The 15,284-nt window shown below is 40.8% G+C and overlaps 1 protein-coding gene across 2 annotated transcripts; it reads right to left on the bottom strand.

Annotated features, from left to right (window-relative positions):
* Nucleotides 1-2,411: 2,411 nt before the first annotated feature.
* On the bottom strand, nt 2,412-14,527 carry dcaf5 (ddb1 and cul4 associated factor 5). Of its 2 annotated transcripts, none has more exons than XM_041971269.1 (9): nt 14,090-14,527; nt 13,317-13,460; nt 11,694-11,730; nt 11,429-11,568; nt 10,301-10,430; nt 8,942-9,155; nt 6,548-6,614; nt 5,731-5,858; nt 2,412-4,375 (listed from the first exon to the last, which is right to left on the bottom strand). In XM_041971269.1, the coding sequence occupies exons 1-9, from the start codon at nt 14,295-14,297 to the stop codon at nt 3,068-3,070; spliced, it is 2,376 nt and encodes a 791-aa protein (XP_041827203.1). In that variant the 5' UTR covers nt 14,298-14,527; the 3' UTR covers nt 2,412-3,067. The 2 variants fall into 2 exon arrangements, with proteins under 2 accessions (XP_041827203.1, XP_041827202.1); XM_041971268.1 differs by lacking the exon at nt 14,090-14,527 and adding an exon at nt 13,876-14,020.
* Between the last annotated feature and the right edge of the window lie 757 nt (nt 14,528-15,284).

The raw sequence follows: 15,284 nt of genomic DNA, 5'->3' as shown, positions 1-15,284 counted from the left end.
TGGTGGGAAACTGGCCCTCAGTATGTCAGAAATTTAGGAAAACTAGAATATTTTTTAATTTACTGATGGATTTTTTGGCACCAGTCACCAGTTTTGCAGGTAGGGTGTGAATCAACTGATTCAGCAGGTAAACTAAAAGATCTAGTTGTGTTGCAATAAAGTAGGATTGTGTTTCAAAAATAAATTCTGTTGTTTTATCCCTTTAGTTGGATAAAGTTAAGCCACAAGAACACTATATTATAATTATTATTATAATACTGACAGGAGAAATCCTGAAGTAATGGCAGATGGTTGTGTTTTAAATCTGTAAAATTATTCCTTGCCCAAAGGATCGTAAATGTAAAACATGGCTCAACTCAACACTCTCTGTACCTGAATTTGTTGCATAGATGTTTTTAAGTTTCACTGAACTGAAATTTTGTCAGATGATGCTGCAGTTTGTTTATTTATTATTATTATTTTTAATCTACATGACAAATAAATCCAAAAATATTTGAATGAGAGCAGCTCATTCATCATTTTACTACTTTAATATAAACATACACTTTACACTTTTATAAAAAAAAAAATGCAAAAAGTAGTTAGGAGCAGGATGTGTCGGCCATCTAACCCTGTTTGTATCTGAGTGTTAGTATGCAGGAGTGCTTTGATCCTTATTATCTGGTGTTTTACTCTGGTTTTGTACAAGTTGTAGTTGGTTTTTAAAAGCCCAATTTTGGTCCAACTAAGACAATAATTTCCTTTTCTCAAGTGTCATTTAAGCACACTGAACGTTTTGTTTTTAAAATTTGTAGCCGAGACAGCAAACTAGGTATCCCTACAAATGCTGGATACCTAGTGTGTACAGACACCTGGTTTGCTGACTCTACCAGGTATCCAACAAACGTTGGGCCACAGATAGTGACACATAAAATGCAGCATTCCTTTCTCTGCAAGGTTTGTACCTCAGACTGTATAATTTTCATGTTGGAAGGAGTCCATTTCTGATGCTGGTTACACCTTTAACTGAGTTTACTATCACCAAGGAGTCTAATATCTAAGTTTTTGGACTGTATAGGAAGCCGGAGAGCCTGGACAGAACCCATGCATGCATGAACATGCATACAAATCTTGCCGTGTGGGGAGTTACTGACATGGGACCACTGATGATTCATACTTGTTAGGACTGTATCAATGTGCATTTATATTAGCATTTTCTTAACTGAAGAAGGATACGAGTTGGAAAAGCTCCTTGGTAAGGACTTCTCCAAGGAAGGATTCTTGACTACACAGAAGAAAAATAGATTAACTGACCCATTTTAATGGACTCAGATTCTGTCCAGTCACAGCTGCTGTCTCCAACTTATACACGTTTTTTTCTTTTCTGAATGTTTTGTGGAATGTTGCATTTTCCCTTTTGTTGTCCCAATTTGCATGTAAAGGCCACCACGCAGCATCGATGACAAAGTGTGCAGAACACAGAATGATAAATATTAGTCCATAATAATTATTAGTATTTCTCAAACTTTTTTCACCAGTGTATCGTCTGTAAAATCACTTTTCAGCCAAGCGCCCTCTTTAGTTAACCAATCCAAAGCTTTTTTGGGGGGGGTTGGAAACAGAAGTAAACACGCCGGATTTATTAGAAACAGCAATAAAAAGTTTCATATTTCAGACCTTTTAAAAAGAAACTTTTCAAACACTTTAAAAGTAAATAATCCATAATTAAATTCAAGGCAAACCTTTTCTCATCACTAAAAAATCTCAGACTGTTTTCATGGAAAATGTGTTAACATTAGAGATGTTGCTCCCCTCCAAACTTTTACAGAATGTGATGGGTTCGTAAATATACCCACATAAGAATAAATATATTCATCTAAATTCTGACAGTTTTTTTCTGATTCTTTTTTCACCTTCTTTGGCTTCACAGCATCGATGCAACGCGACCGACAGGTGATGTCATTTGGTGTGTGCCATAACATTTCAAAAATCTTGGTGTCGGTTACCTGGATTTTGGTACAAACAATTAAACAGAATGCTGAAGGTAAATTTTCTTCTATATAATCCACATCATGTTTTTTCCCTGAAGGTCCATGACTGTACTTCCCTCACATATAATCATGACCATCGGTGATAAATCTGACAGGATGCGAGACTTAACTCACCATCTTAACAATGAAGACAACACAGCTCACTAGTCCAGTTAAAGATTCTGCTCCAGCCAACACTTGCAGCTCAGGGTCATCACCAGCTTAACTGGCTCCATATTTCTAGGAGGCAATGTTGCCATGGCAACTTAATCAATCAGCAAATGGCAGAGCACCCAGATCTTCAAAAAACAATACCTGAGTCTTCATCACCTTCTACCACAGATGATTGTGTTTCAGACCAAGTAAATATCTCAGTGAATCAGTGCAGCCTGAAGAAAACACTTCTGGAGAAGAAACTTCTTTAATTGAAGGAAACAAAAGCGAATCAGCTTGTAATGGTACCAAGGGTGTGGATAATGACAACAATCTGTTAGTAGAGATACTGAACGTAGTATTTCAATGCACAGTCCATATAAAATTGTGCTTCTTAGGCTTTCTATAGAGGCAGTCAATTTTCAGGCACCCTGAAGCAGTCTCAGCTGAGAATTGCTAAAAAATGATAATAGGCCCAACCAGTTAGTGACATGTGGAAACTGAAATGTTACACAGCTTTTTACCAACTAAAATTCTTCTTTTTGTTATTTTCAGGTAGCGCTTTCTAGAAAAACTAGAGCATAAAAAAAACATTGATGCCACATGAAATTAAACACTTCTTATTCAACAATATTTAGCTTATTTATCTTTTACTGTCATCTGTGGTTCGACCTAAAGAATGATGACACCGTCCACTCCATTTGTTCTCGAACAGAAAAATAAAATAAAATCAACCACACTTTACTTTTTTAGTTGCTTAATTTTTTCAGCTAATAAGCAGCATGAGTCAATGTCAAGACTACAGGGTAAAAATGAAAAAATAACAGAGCTGTAAAAACCCATAGAAAACCCATTTTCTGGATGAGGTCTTCATAATTTGTTTTCAGGGTGATAAGGATGTTTCATTATGTCTTTAACTTCTTTTCTGAGGGGGAGGAGCTTGACTCTGTCTTGTCTGATCCCACATGAGTCCGTTTCAGAGTGCTGTGTGCTGGGCCTTTTTCTCTCTGAGGCCTGCTGTCTTCAGGTTTAACTCCAGTCTCTTCCTCTGACTCTGAGGACATGTGTAGGTTCTCGCTTGCGCAGCCTCCCACTAGTGTAACCGGTTGGTGCTGCCCGTTGACTCCAGAGCTACGTTGGTTCTGGGAGTTGCTGCTACAGGCTTCTCTGCTATCAGAGCTGTCTAAAGTTAGCTCCCTCTCCTCAGTCCTGCAAGTGTCCAGTGACAGAGGAGATCCCCCTGGATGCCTTTCCAGCTCAGTCCTATCACTCCCTTCCTCATTCTCTTGGCTCTCAGGGGACATTACTGGACTTGGACACACAAAGTCAGAAGGGCTCAGACACTTCTCCTCTTCACTGGCTCCACTAGTTCGGGGTTTGATTTTGAGGGAGTCTTGTCCTTCACCTGACGAGGAAGAAGACAGGTCATCGACTGAAATCGATGGGTAGCTGCAGGAATCGATGGCTGAGAACAGAGCCTGTACAGACTCTGGTCGATCCCCCGCTCTAGAGACCACATGCATTCGTCTCCGCCGCATGACATTGCGCCGCCTCACTGCGCTGCGCCGCTCCTCGTCGTCACTGCTGGAACTGGAAGTGGACGTGGAGGAGCTGGAAGCTCCAGCGGGAAGAGAAGGAGAAGAGGTGGGGCTGGAAAGTGTAGAGTTCTCTCTGGGGCTTGGGGATCGAGGACGGGGCATTGGGTCGAGCCAAAATTCACTAGAGTCCGAGTCCTCGTTCACCAGGAAACCAGATTGGTGACTTTGATGTCTACTTCTTCTTCTGGGACGCTCCTCCCCATCTTCTCCAGCTTGCTCTTCCCCTCCCGAGGCGTCCGGTCCAGCCAAAGAGGAAGAGGAGGAGTTATCAGAGTCACTGTGGTGATCCACAGTAGAGGCAGGGGCAGGAGTTGCTGCTGTGGCCCGCGTGGAGCGACGTCCACGGGCGTGGAGTTGCATGATGGCCTCCTCACTCAAGTCACTATCGGAGTCTGAGCTCCAGCCCTCAATCTCCCGGCGCACTAAGGAGTCAAAGAAAGCCATCATGCGCGGATCCTCCTGTATGGACTGGCTGACGTAGTCATGGGACAGACCACTGCCGCTGTTGAGAACCAGACTGATGTACTCCTCGTGGGTGTAGAGGCTGCGTGACCTGTCCTCCACACGGCCTTCCAGGTCACCCAGACTGTCTGGCTGCTGGTACGGACTCCACACCTGGAAAAGAAACATTTAGGAAAGATAGATTCAGGGTTAAAAAAAAAAATGGAGGAAAAGATCCATTTCAAGTTGAACACATGCAGGGGCAGTGGGACAGAAAGAAAAATGGATGGAGGGAGAGAGAGGAACAAAAAGGTTGAATGAAGAGCCCCTAAACAGTTTCGTCTACAACATGGAAGACCACATAATAACCATTTTTGCTTTGATTTTTAATCCAGTTTTGCAGCAGCAGCTCGACACCAGCAGACTGCTTCACTTTGGTCTGCTGAGCAGGAGAAGGGAGGGAGAGCACCGTGTCGTCGTGGCGACAGGACAGGAATGAAAGTATACATGATGGAGGAATTATTCAGTTTGGATTTAAAATCAAAATAAACTAGCTACTTCAGATTTAATTCTTGTCCAAGAATGCATTCTTGAAACAGAAGGCTGAACAGTTGATAGATCAGCTGAAGGTTCATATGCATATCTCAGGTCTTTGCTGGGTTTTTTTTATTTATTTTAATTTTTGCTTATTCTACTTATCAACCCAGCAGCCCATACCGACATAAGACAAATATCAAGCCATGGCTCTTTGGGAATCAACTTGTTGGTGCAAAAAATATAATTCTATGTCTATCAAACTGTGTTATTGTTTTCATTTCTTTGTAGATGCAGCAGAAGACGTGAACAAATGATGTGTCAATGTGACAGGCTGTTAGTAACATTGGTTATCAAATTGTCCTATGTGTAGAAACAACACTTTAATTTCTTAAGATGTTTTTTTATACTTGAATGATTCATACACTGATGTCTTCAAAAAAACACACTCCTCTGAAAATAGTGAGGTACAAGAATTGTACTGAAAATGAGTGAAAAAGCCAAGATTCACAGAAAAACTGTGGAAGTCCTTCAGAAAGCTTGATGAGCTGCTGCTCATTACCACTTTAAAAGTTGAAATGAAAAAGTGGCTCATGGGAGGCAAGATATCCGGAAACAAGGAGTGGCTGAAGACTTGTGCACAGTGCTGTTTATCAGTGTTTGGCTCTGGTTTTGGGAATACTGTATTACATCTGTGGAGGCTTTCCTGGTCTTCCATGGTCTTGTTTTTGAACACTGCTCAACATTATCCGTTTCAGATGGCAGCCAGTGATGGGAAAATCTATTTTTTTTCCATTTCCCAGCACAGAGGGAAGTCAGAGCTCAGCCAGTTCCTCGATGTTGTCACTTGAGATCAATATCTCACTTAGGGGCTTGTCTACTGAGGCTCATAGTACACTTACAGACTACTTTTCTAACCACTACATGAAGAGACTTGTGCCTCTAACTTAACCTTTGGGCCCAAGTCCATCCACTAATGATGTTCTGCTACTGACCTTGATGACTTTCTCCACTCCGGAGGAGCAGATCATGTAGGTGTAAGGGTTGAAGCGGACCTGATTCACAATGGAGCGGTGACCCTTCAGAACCATGAAAGCCCCGTTTACCACACGACCAGGGCCTCCTTAAAAGGAAGGGTTTGTTAATGGCAGACAAAATATTCGAGACAAACTACAAGGAGTCATCAAAACAAAGCTGTCTGACTGCATGATCCTTCACCCTGAAACAGAAAAAGCAGACTAAGACACAACAGTAGGAATCCTCATAATGTGGCACTTATCTAACCTCAGATAGGAAGTGTGCACATATTTTCCGTGTGAGTAACAGCAGGGAAATGAACACCACAAATGTGTCAAGTGGTGCCACAGAGTTCAAATACTTTAATATTAGATTGCTGCATTTTAACTGAGAATTTTCCTCCCTTATAATTACCTTTTTCCTGTTACAGAAACACTAGAAAATCTATTATACCCACATGAATGAAGGGCAAACATAAGGCTAGGGTTGAAGCTCATCAGCTAAGAGCAAAGAGAGGTCTGGAATGATTTCTGCAGCTCAAAGCTAAAGCAAAAAATCTGTTTTGTCTACATAGATGTCAAAAAGAAGTTCCTTTTAATTCAGAAGATGTGTATTTATAAATCTCTTTTATACAACCATGCCACAGACAAAAGTCAATCCAACCCTTTTATCCAGCTAATTTGATCATTCTAGTTTTGTCATGCAGGAATATAAAACATATGACCAAACATGCTCGACATATCAGCATGCAGCAACACAAATACGCAGTCTGAGCAAACAGATACAGTTCCTCACCTGCCTCTGGGTCCTTTGGAATTTTCCACATGTAAAGATTAAAGTCATCCGATCCAGACAAGATGTACTGAGGGGGGAAAACAAATGGATTCTTAGATTTAGGTCGGCTCCATTTCATTTGGCAAAGCTTTCAATTTTACCTAGAGGGGAGAGGAAATCTCAAATATAATAGCAGTATGCCAGAAGATGGACCTCGAGGGGGTCGATATACAGCACAAAACCACCAGATCTCATCCCAGAGATGTTTGTCATAATATGTGATCAAATACAGTCTTTATGTGACATGACAGTCTGACCTTACAGAGCTCCTGCTCCCCATCTGAACTGTTATTAGACTTTATTAACAGATGGCTTTACTTAAAAGAGTTGCTTAGAGTAAGTTGAAAGAGTCAGGGTGGGGGATGTTCTCTATTCTATTAGATTTACATGTCCACAAGCAGCAGGTAGAGACAGAATGGAGGGTCATTTGCAGAATAAAGATAAAACCATCTTCCTAATTTAAGACCAATTATTTGTTTTTGACATCATCTTCTGCTGCTGGTTCTCTGAAGCAGTGTCACAGCCCGACTGTGAAGACTTTATTGTTCTTTTTTTTTTACCAGCGAGAAAGCGAGAGAGAGAGGACAAAAAAACAGCAGCATCCTACATTTTTAGCAACAACAAAAAAAAAGAAACCCTACAAGACTCACTTTGCAGGAGTAAAATTGATTCCTCCTTAAGCTCAGTCTAGCTGCAGGGTACATGAACACACTGACCTGAACACCTGTGTGCTTAGTTTCAGACTCCCAGAGGACACATCAAGTAGGAATGTTGCACCCAAGACCCCTCCCCCCCCAACTTTCCTTTCCATTAATTTCATGCAGTAGTTTGCCTTTCTGTTCTGCTCTCACACCACGCTGAGAAAATCCTTTACCGTCTGTGGTGTCAGTGTGAAGAAATGACTGAGAAGTGTAGTGCTGTTCAGACAACACTAAAATCCATCTATCTTCCATTCCTGCTTAACCTTGTTCGAGGTGAGAATTCATCTAGTCCTTCATCATGATCTTTGTCTCTCGTTTGTTTCACTCGTCAACTTTTTGTCTAAACGGTGCCATCATAGACAATCTCACGTTTCCACTGGCTCAGTGAAATATCTGACATAAGGAGCCGCGATTTGACTTGATTTGAGAAACTCTCCAGCTGCGCTCACAGCACACAGCTCCCCAAAATCTGCTGGCAGAGGGAGCGACACGAGGACAACTGCAGCTGCATAAATTATAATGTTTAGACAAAGTTAGTCATTACATCATAAGTCTCCAAATCCCAGACTCACCACAAACCTCCATAACACAGCAAAACATTGTCTGATGCAAAATTAAAATAAAATAAAATAAAATAAGATCTTCAAATCAGCCTGATGTTGAAGAACAGGGTTCCGATACACATATAATATACATATTATAGTAAAGAACAGTAATAATCAGGATAAAAATCTTCGAATTGGCTTTAAATATTACCATTATTATTCAGGCTATTAGACATTATTATTTACCATTTAAATATTACACTTACAGAGAAACGTGTTTAGAGCAACTGGCCTCAGGTATTTACATTGGTATAAACTTCAAGGCCTGAAGTGACCAATACTAATGTTACCAGCACTGAACCTTGCGACTGTTATCCAGTGCGCTGAACAGTTAGATTATTCAGTCTTTTTTTCTACAACAACTGAGTGAACACCACAATTTTTACTATCTACTTTTTGCAAAACAAAAGAGTGAGTTTTGTCTAACCTGGTTGCAGCTGAGCAGATTCTAACCTGCAACCTTTCTGTAAAGCCCTGACGTAATTCCTCCAACTCTTAAACAAGTCATGCCGGGAATAATCATTTTTCTAAGTCTTCACAAACTCAACTGACAGCCCTGAATAATATTAACATAATAAACATGACTCCACGGTGATGTAATGTCTGAGTAGGACCAACGGGAGGATCAGTGGTTGATTTCAGGGGCTTCTGGTGTTCCTCGAGCTCTCAAAAGTTTCTGATTTTACTGAAGGAACAAATCTTTTTTCCTATTCCTTAAATTGATCCCACTCGTTTCACAAATTCTTACGTTTCATCTGAAGTAACCACAAAGTCATTAACAAAAATCTTTTTACTGTTCTACAGTCCAAATCTGCTCCCTATGTCAGAAGCTAAATCATGGTCATGTGGGTATTACATTACAAGCAAGAGACTAGTTTCATTTGTTCTCCATGAAGTGGAAACTTATTCAGCCCTGTATAGTTTCGTGAACATATTTCCCAGTAGGTAAAGGGAAATAATTGCAAGGAGTGCTGATGTCTCATTTTAAATTTCTTCTGTCTCAAAAAGTAGTATTTTTAGTTTAGGATTCCCATGATCCAGTTACCCACCTGATCTTTGTCCCCAGCAAAACAGCAGCTTTTCATGGTGCAAGAGTTGAAGTAGCCCTGGTTGTCAAACTGGAAGCTGGGCAGCCGGGAGTGCAGCTCGTACAAAACAGGCGGCAAGCGTCGCCGCAGAGCCAGCAGCTGTGTGCCGGTGCTGTTGAAGCGGACACTCATGGCGCTCTGCAGTGACATGCTGCCTCCATAACGAAGCAGTGAGCTAAGAGGACAAGAGGAAAGATAATATTACAGATATGTATGGCATCATTTTCACATCTGCCTCTTTAATATGTGGCTGAAGCCCTAAGCTGGTTAGCTTAGCATGCAGAGACCTCCTCTGTCTGAAGGTACCCAAGTTATGAAGCTATTTCTAAGTCTTACTTTAGTACGGTGAAAAGGAAAAGGTGCTATTTAGTCATTTTCAGGGCTGAACTAATAGGTTTGTTCAGGCTCCAGCTTCACAGTTATCTGTGAAAGCAGAGATATTAAAGTTTTGCTCTGATTAAAAACAACACAGTTAGTCATTTATTTATTATGTGAAATTCCCTCCTTATGGATGGGCTTGTTATGAAAGTGTACAGTTACAACATTATGCATTCCCAGGTACTTCTGTTGCATTTTCCAGATAGTTTGAAGATATAAAAAGAAACAATGAAAAAGAAAACAAGTTCTGGAAATTTCTTAAAATGTTTGTACATGTCTGATGCTTAACAGACGACCAACTACACAAACATGGATGGAGAAAATTAAATATTTAATGAAATGCCTCTTAGGAAGCCATTTTCACATTCAACGGTGAACTGAGCAGATTTCTACTCTAAACAAACCCTACCCTCACTGAGGAGAAGCAGAGCCAACAGAGGGGCCAGAGAGGCTTTTGTGCCCTAATAGCCTGAAAGTGTCTTAACACACTCATCACACGTCAGTGTTTTCATCTTATTGGTATAAACATGTTTTCAGTGAGCTAGCTCTGCAGCTGGAACAATGGTTTTAACAGTAAGGAAACAGCAACATCTGGTGGAGGAGGGAAAAAAGTGTCACATGTACTTGTGCCTAAAACCAATGAACATAAAACACTAAGAGGCAAATAAAACACACTTTAAATAGAAGAGCATTCATTCTACAATCCTGAGCAATAGTGCAGATATACTTCTGATGTTTGGGCTTAAAAATGGCAAAAAGGTTTTTTTTTTTAGCATAAAAATTAATATTTTTTATGCCAAAAAAGTTAAATTGAGACTTTTTTTGCCCAAGAATCCCTCACAACTGCCCCTGATGTTAATCACTTTATCCTTGAGGAATAATGAACTTTCCTCCTCTTTTATAAACAGGTTCAACATACAGAAAACAGATATGTTGTCTGACCTGCGCGGCTTGCGGATATCCCACAATCCAACGCCCTCCTTGGAGTTAGCTGTGGCGAGCAGCCGGGGCTCCACAGGGTTAAACATCACACTGTGGAAGGCTGAGGGGTAGCTGGCCAGGCAGAATGGCTCTGCAGGAAGAGACGACACTTACATGAACACCGACAGTGAAACGTGTGACATATCCAAACGGCCATGTTTTTCATTCAGATTCACTCCAGAAAGATGTGTTTTAAATAATGCAAGGTAAACTTGCAGAATTTAAAACTTGAGCCAATAAAAAAAAGCATAAAAAAAAACATTCACCTTACTGATATCTATAATGGTCCATCTTAGTGTAGCTTATATGGAAGATTAAGAGTCACTTTATGTCTGAATTTGAAGCTCAATACCTCTTGTTTAGATTGAGAATTTCTTTAAAACTCAGAAAATGCAGACTGAATCATTAAAAACCAGTATCCTTCTTTTGGTTGATTAATACTGTAGCAGCCGTAGATGCATTAACAGAGGATTTAATCTACATTTTCCATCCATTCAAACTGGGACATCAGTGCGCTAATGGGCTAACATAAAAAGCACGCTGGCAGGAATGAAAGACTAATCGCTGCCAACTTGGTCACAAGGAAGGCTTCTAAAATAGAAGGACGAGGATGCCATGCAAGACGAGACACTGTATTTTTAACGTTAAAGCAACTGCTACACATCCTTTTCAGTCCAAAAGAGAGTCCATTAAAATACACTGCACAACTAATTAAAATGCTGCCCATGCACAAAGACATGCTTTCTACACATTACCATGAGTTTAATTATCATTTCAGTTAAGTCCACTTTATACAATGGTTGAAGCTTGTAATGCTGTCATTGTTCCACATTTAAGTGCAGGAAGTGTTTAGTTTTATTTTCATTTACACTCTTCCTAATTTATTGTAATCCCCTCACACTCCAGCAATATGTATTTGCAGACTGTGACAAATAAAACTATGCAATCATGATTTGTTTTAAATGGTTATTCAGAGCTTAATTTCCACAAACATCCAGTTTTTCCTGTTTACTGCCTAAACAACACTGGCAAATGAATGAGCAACAAATATAAATATAATGATGATCATGATCTAATCTATCCTTTTACCTCCATGTGGTGGTTCACGAGTATCCCAGATAAGAACACGACCGTCGTCAGACGAGCTGGCAAACACGTTGTCGTTGACGGGGCTGACAGACAGGCTGTACACTGCATCAATATGCAGGAACACGTTCAGAGTTTCCCTTCTGCAGGAGCAACAACCATTCCCACGTTAGTTAAATAGTTCATGTGAGGATGCATTCATCAGCCAGCTGATTCATCACTGACTGTTTATAACAGCTGTGATCACATCAGTGTTTTTGTTACCCACCTCTCCACATCATGAAGAATCACTTGTTCATCATTTCCTTAAAAAAAACACACACACAAAAAGGGAATTTGTTTAAATCTTTGTTAAAAATGTATTAAGAGTTGTCACTATACCAAAACTACTATTTTGTTAAATAAAACACCCGCTGAAATATTTAGACAAAAGTCCAGATTTCCAATTCATGTCATTTCAAGTTCAATAAAACAGTATTAAAAGTGTTATTTTATTTTATTTTTTATTTAAATAAGATTTTTTTTACCTTCAAGTTAATGCATTTATAACTAGGCTGCAACATTATTAGTTTTAGTACACAGCGATCCTCTAAGGCTATACTTAAACTTTTGATTTCTTTCATAATTCAGCCTGATTGCTGTTTATCTAGACTCATTTTGTTGTGACATGAATGCACATGCTATATTAAACTGGTCCTTCACAACAGGTGTTGTTTTGATAACACCTTATTTTTAGCATCTTGCAAGTTAATATTAAGAAAACATCATCAGTGAGAATGTTGAAATGTTAGCCACTTAGTAAAAAACAAAGCTAAATTAAATGTTTATTATTATTCTTTTTGTGAATCGCTGGTCAAACCGATGTGCTTCCTTACAACATACACACTGGACTTCAATTTGAGGTCAGAGTTTGGAGTCATGCTGTCAACCACATTGGTTAACTTGCAACTTTTTGTAAAAGCCTGGTGGGATGTTTGATCATGTGTGGTTCCTCACCTCCTGCATAAGAACAATAAATCCATATGGCTTTGTGAGTCTGTCCTATCCACAGGCTATTAACTGCTAGCAACAGTGCTTAGCCCTTTAAGCTATGCCTTGTTCCAATAACTGCACTTACATGCAGTTAAATGGAGCTGCGGTTGTGGCTCGACCTCACCATAAATCTGGACCCCCATCTATGTGTGGAAAGGGAATCAAAGTATGAAGTATGCCTGATGCCATAACCCCTCGAGGACTGTGACAAAATGTTTAAGACATTCTGTTGCTTGTAACTTTATTTGTAGGAGATCATCATATATGCAAGTTTAAGTTGCCAAAATGGCTTTCGAATATTAAAAAGATTGTGGTAAAAAAAAAAAAAAAAAAAAGGGGGGGGGGGGGGGGGGGGGGACACTTTTTTAAATTTTATTTCTACCACATCCTCCTCTTCATTTATCTTAAGGTTGGCAAATGTCAAGAAGAATGACTTGATCTGAACTTGACCAAGTGGTGCTTGAGTGGTGCTAGTGGTACCACACTCAAACTTAAAACTCAGGGGTGACCGTGCCTTTGTGATTGCAGCCCCAGATCCTGGAATAACCCCCAGCACTGTGACACCACACTGTTTAGCACTGTGACAACATGAGTTGTTTTTAAATGTTTATAAATAAACTTGATTGATTGATTCCACCTTAGTGCACACCTGGACTTACCTGCTTTTTGTGCTGGACATATAGTTGTGTAGACTATATTTATGTGTTGATGTATGTAGATGCACTATGTGTTTGTTCGTGTGAAACATTTAATTTTAATAAATTTATAGAGCCCTGCTTTTACCAACTTCTGCCAGATAAACAAGTTTCTTATTACTGTGGGGAAAAACAGTAACACACACATGCTTTCTTTCTCTTACCACCAGAGAAGACCTTTTTGTTTGTACTGTCAAAGGCGAGGCAGAAGATATTGGACAGGTGCTCGCCCTTCAGTTTGACAGGTTTGGCCCGGCCATGGATGGCTTTCTCCATGTGCCAAAGAAGCACCCGGCGGTCATCTCCTCCTGCAGTGAAAGATGGCCTTTTACCAGCAAAAAAGTGCAGATTCAAACTGGATCCAACATGAAAACACCAGATTTGTATCTGGAGCAAAATCTAGTCAATTACAGCATTTTAACAATTCATCATAGTTACAGTTTCTCTGGAGTCCCCAATAAGAGTTTCGTTTATTCCTCAAGGTGGCAGAGTTGTCGTCCATCTAACTGTATGTACCTTACCTGATCTGGTTAAGTCCAGCTGATATAATTTTAGGGAACTGCAGCTTCATTGTGCAAAACCAAAATGGCAAGCCAGTGTGTCACGCTGGGCCATATGATTGTTTTTAATACTCTCAAAGCATAAACAACGTTGTGATTTCAAGAGGCTGTGATGATTAAACCCATCACAGGGGAAGAATTAGACTTCAGTGACGACACTTACCATTTTCAGCACTGGCATATGGAAGGGGTCTCGTGCTGCTGCCCTCTGACCTGCTGACTGTTCGGCTTAACGATTGCTAGCTAGCGAAACAGCTAGGCTAACTTAGCATCAGCTAGCCCAGGAGCGTTTCAGCTGACAGCCAGGCGAGCTAGCGTTAGCAAGCTAACATTTTCAAAACAGCCTAAGCTAAAAGAAGAAGGGTTTGTCAACTTACCTGACACTAGCCACTCTCCACCGTTGTTGGAGAACTCAATGGCGTTAACACAGCCGAAATGTCCGAGCATATCTTTCTTGTAGAGACTGGTGCAGCCTGCCAGTCTGCGTCTCTGGAATTCTTCCTTCAACAGCGGCTGCCCAGTCAGTTCTCTGCGGGACAGAAAGCCCACTGAGGAGCGCATACCGCAGCCCTTTAGCTCCTTCATTTTCACCACGCTAAAATATACGCCTCGGTCTGCTTTTGTTGTCACCACTGCACCCTGGACGTCTGCTCGTGCAGACGGATTGATGTGGCGCACGACTGATCCTGTCCTTATTTTGTCTACATTATGGTGGATACCCGCTGGCTGCCTACTGATGTCGACGTTGTTTCGCACCTCCTCTGTCTTCTGTTGGCAGTCCCAGCAGCAGCTTCCTGCTCCGGTAGAGGATTTCTCTCCCCTCCCTCCCCTCCTATTGCTCGGCATCGGCTCTTGGATTACACCCCCTGAAATGACATAAAACTACAATCGCCACAGTTGTGTTTTAATGTGCCAAACGTGAACCGCAATTATGTCTCACCTCTCCTTTCACGTTTTCTTTGTTGTTCTGTACTAAAGACAAAAGTATCTGCACTTTGTACTTTCATAATTCAGATATGAAGACTGTTATGCATTCGTGTTTAAGTACTGTTTTCCTACTTTAGTCTTAAATAAACTTTTTTGTTTTACATAGGACTGCAGGAAGATTCTTTTCAGTTATATTGTAATTATTGCATGCTTTGGTCCTCTTCACTTCACAGTGTACATCATAGAGCTCACTGTACCCTGGGAGGAGGATGCTGTGGAGGAGCCCAACAAACGCAAGTAGGGCTAAGCTGAACTGTTGACTGACGCCGTGGCTGGAAAGCAAGGTCTGCCCAGTAGAAGTTGGCTTCAGAAGCCCTGTGAAGTGCAGCTGAACAGGCAAGTTGGTGGGTTTGATTGAAAAGGAGAGATTCCTCCTGGGCTCCTAAATAATGCCAGTCGTTGAGAAGGGTTAGAAGCTGAGGGGAGCACACATGGGATAGCAGGTATTGCCGATGAGCCCTTTGGAGTTGTTGTGGGCCTATCATCGAAACCCCAATAAAGTAGGGTGCCCACCTGATGACCCCAGTGAAGCTTGTAACCCTCCCCTGTACACAGGACCACAGCCCCCACTTGGAACCCCTCAGA

The sequence above is a fragment of the Melanotaenia boesemani genome, chromosome 20 (assembly GCF_017639745.1).
Source record: "Melanotaenia boesemani isolate fMelBoe1 chromosome 20, fMelBoe1.pri, whole genome shotgun sequence".
Classification (NCBI taxonomy): Eukaryota; Metazoa; Chordata; class Actinopteri; order Atheriniformes; family Melanotaeniidae; genus Melanotaenia; species Melanotaenia boesemani.
The sequence above is the reverse complement of the archived record's forward strand: the minus strand, read 5'-3'. Positions and strand labels throughout refer to the sequence as shown.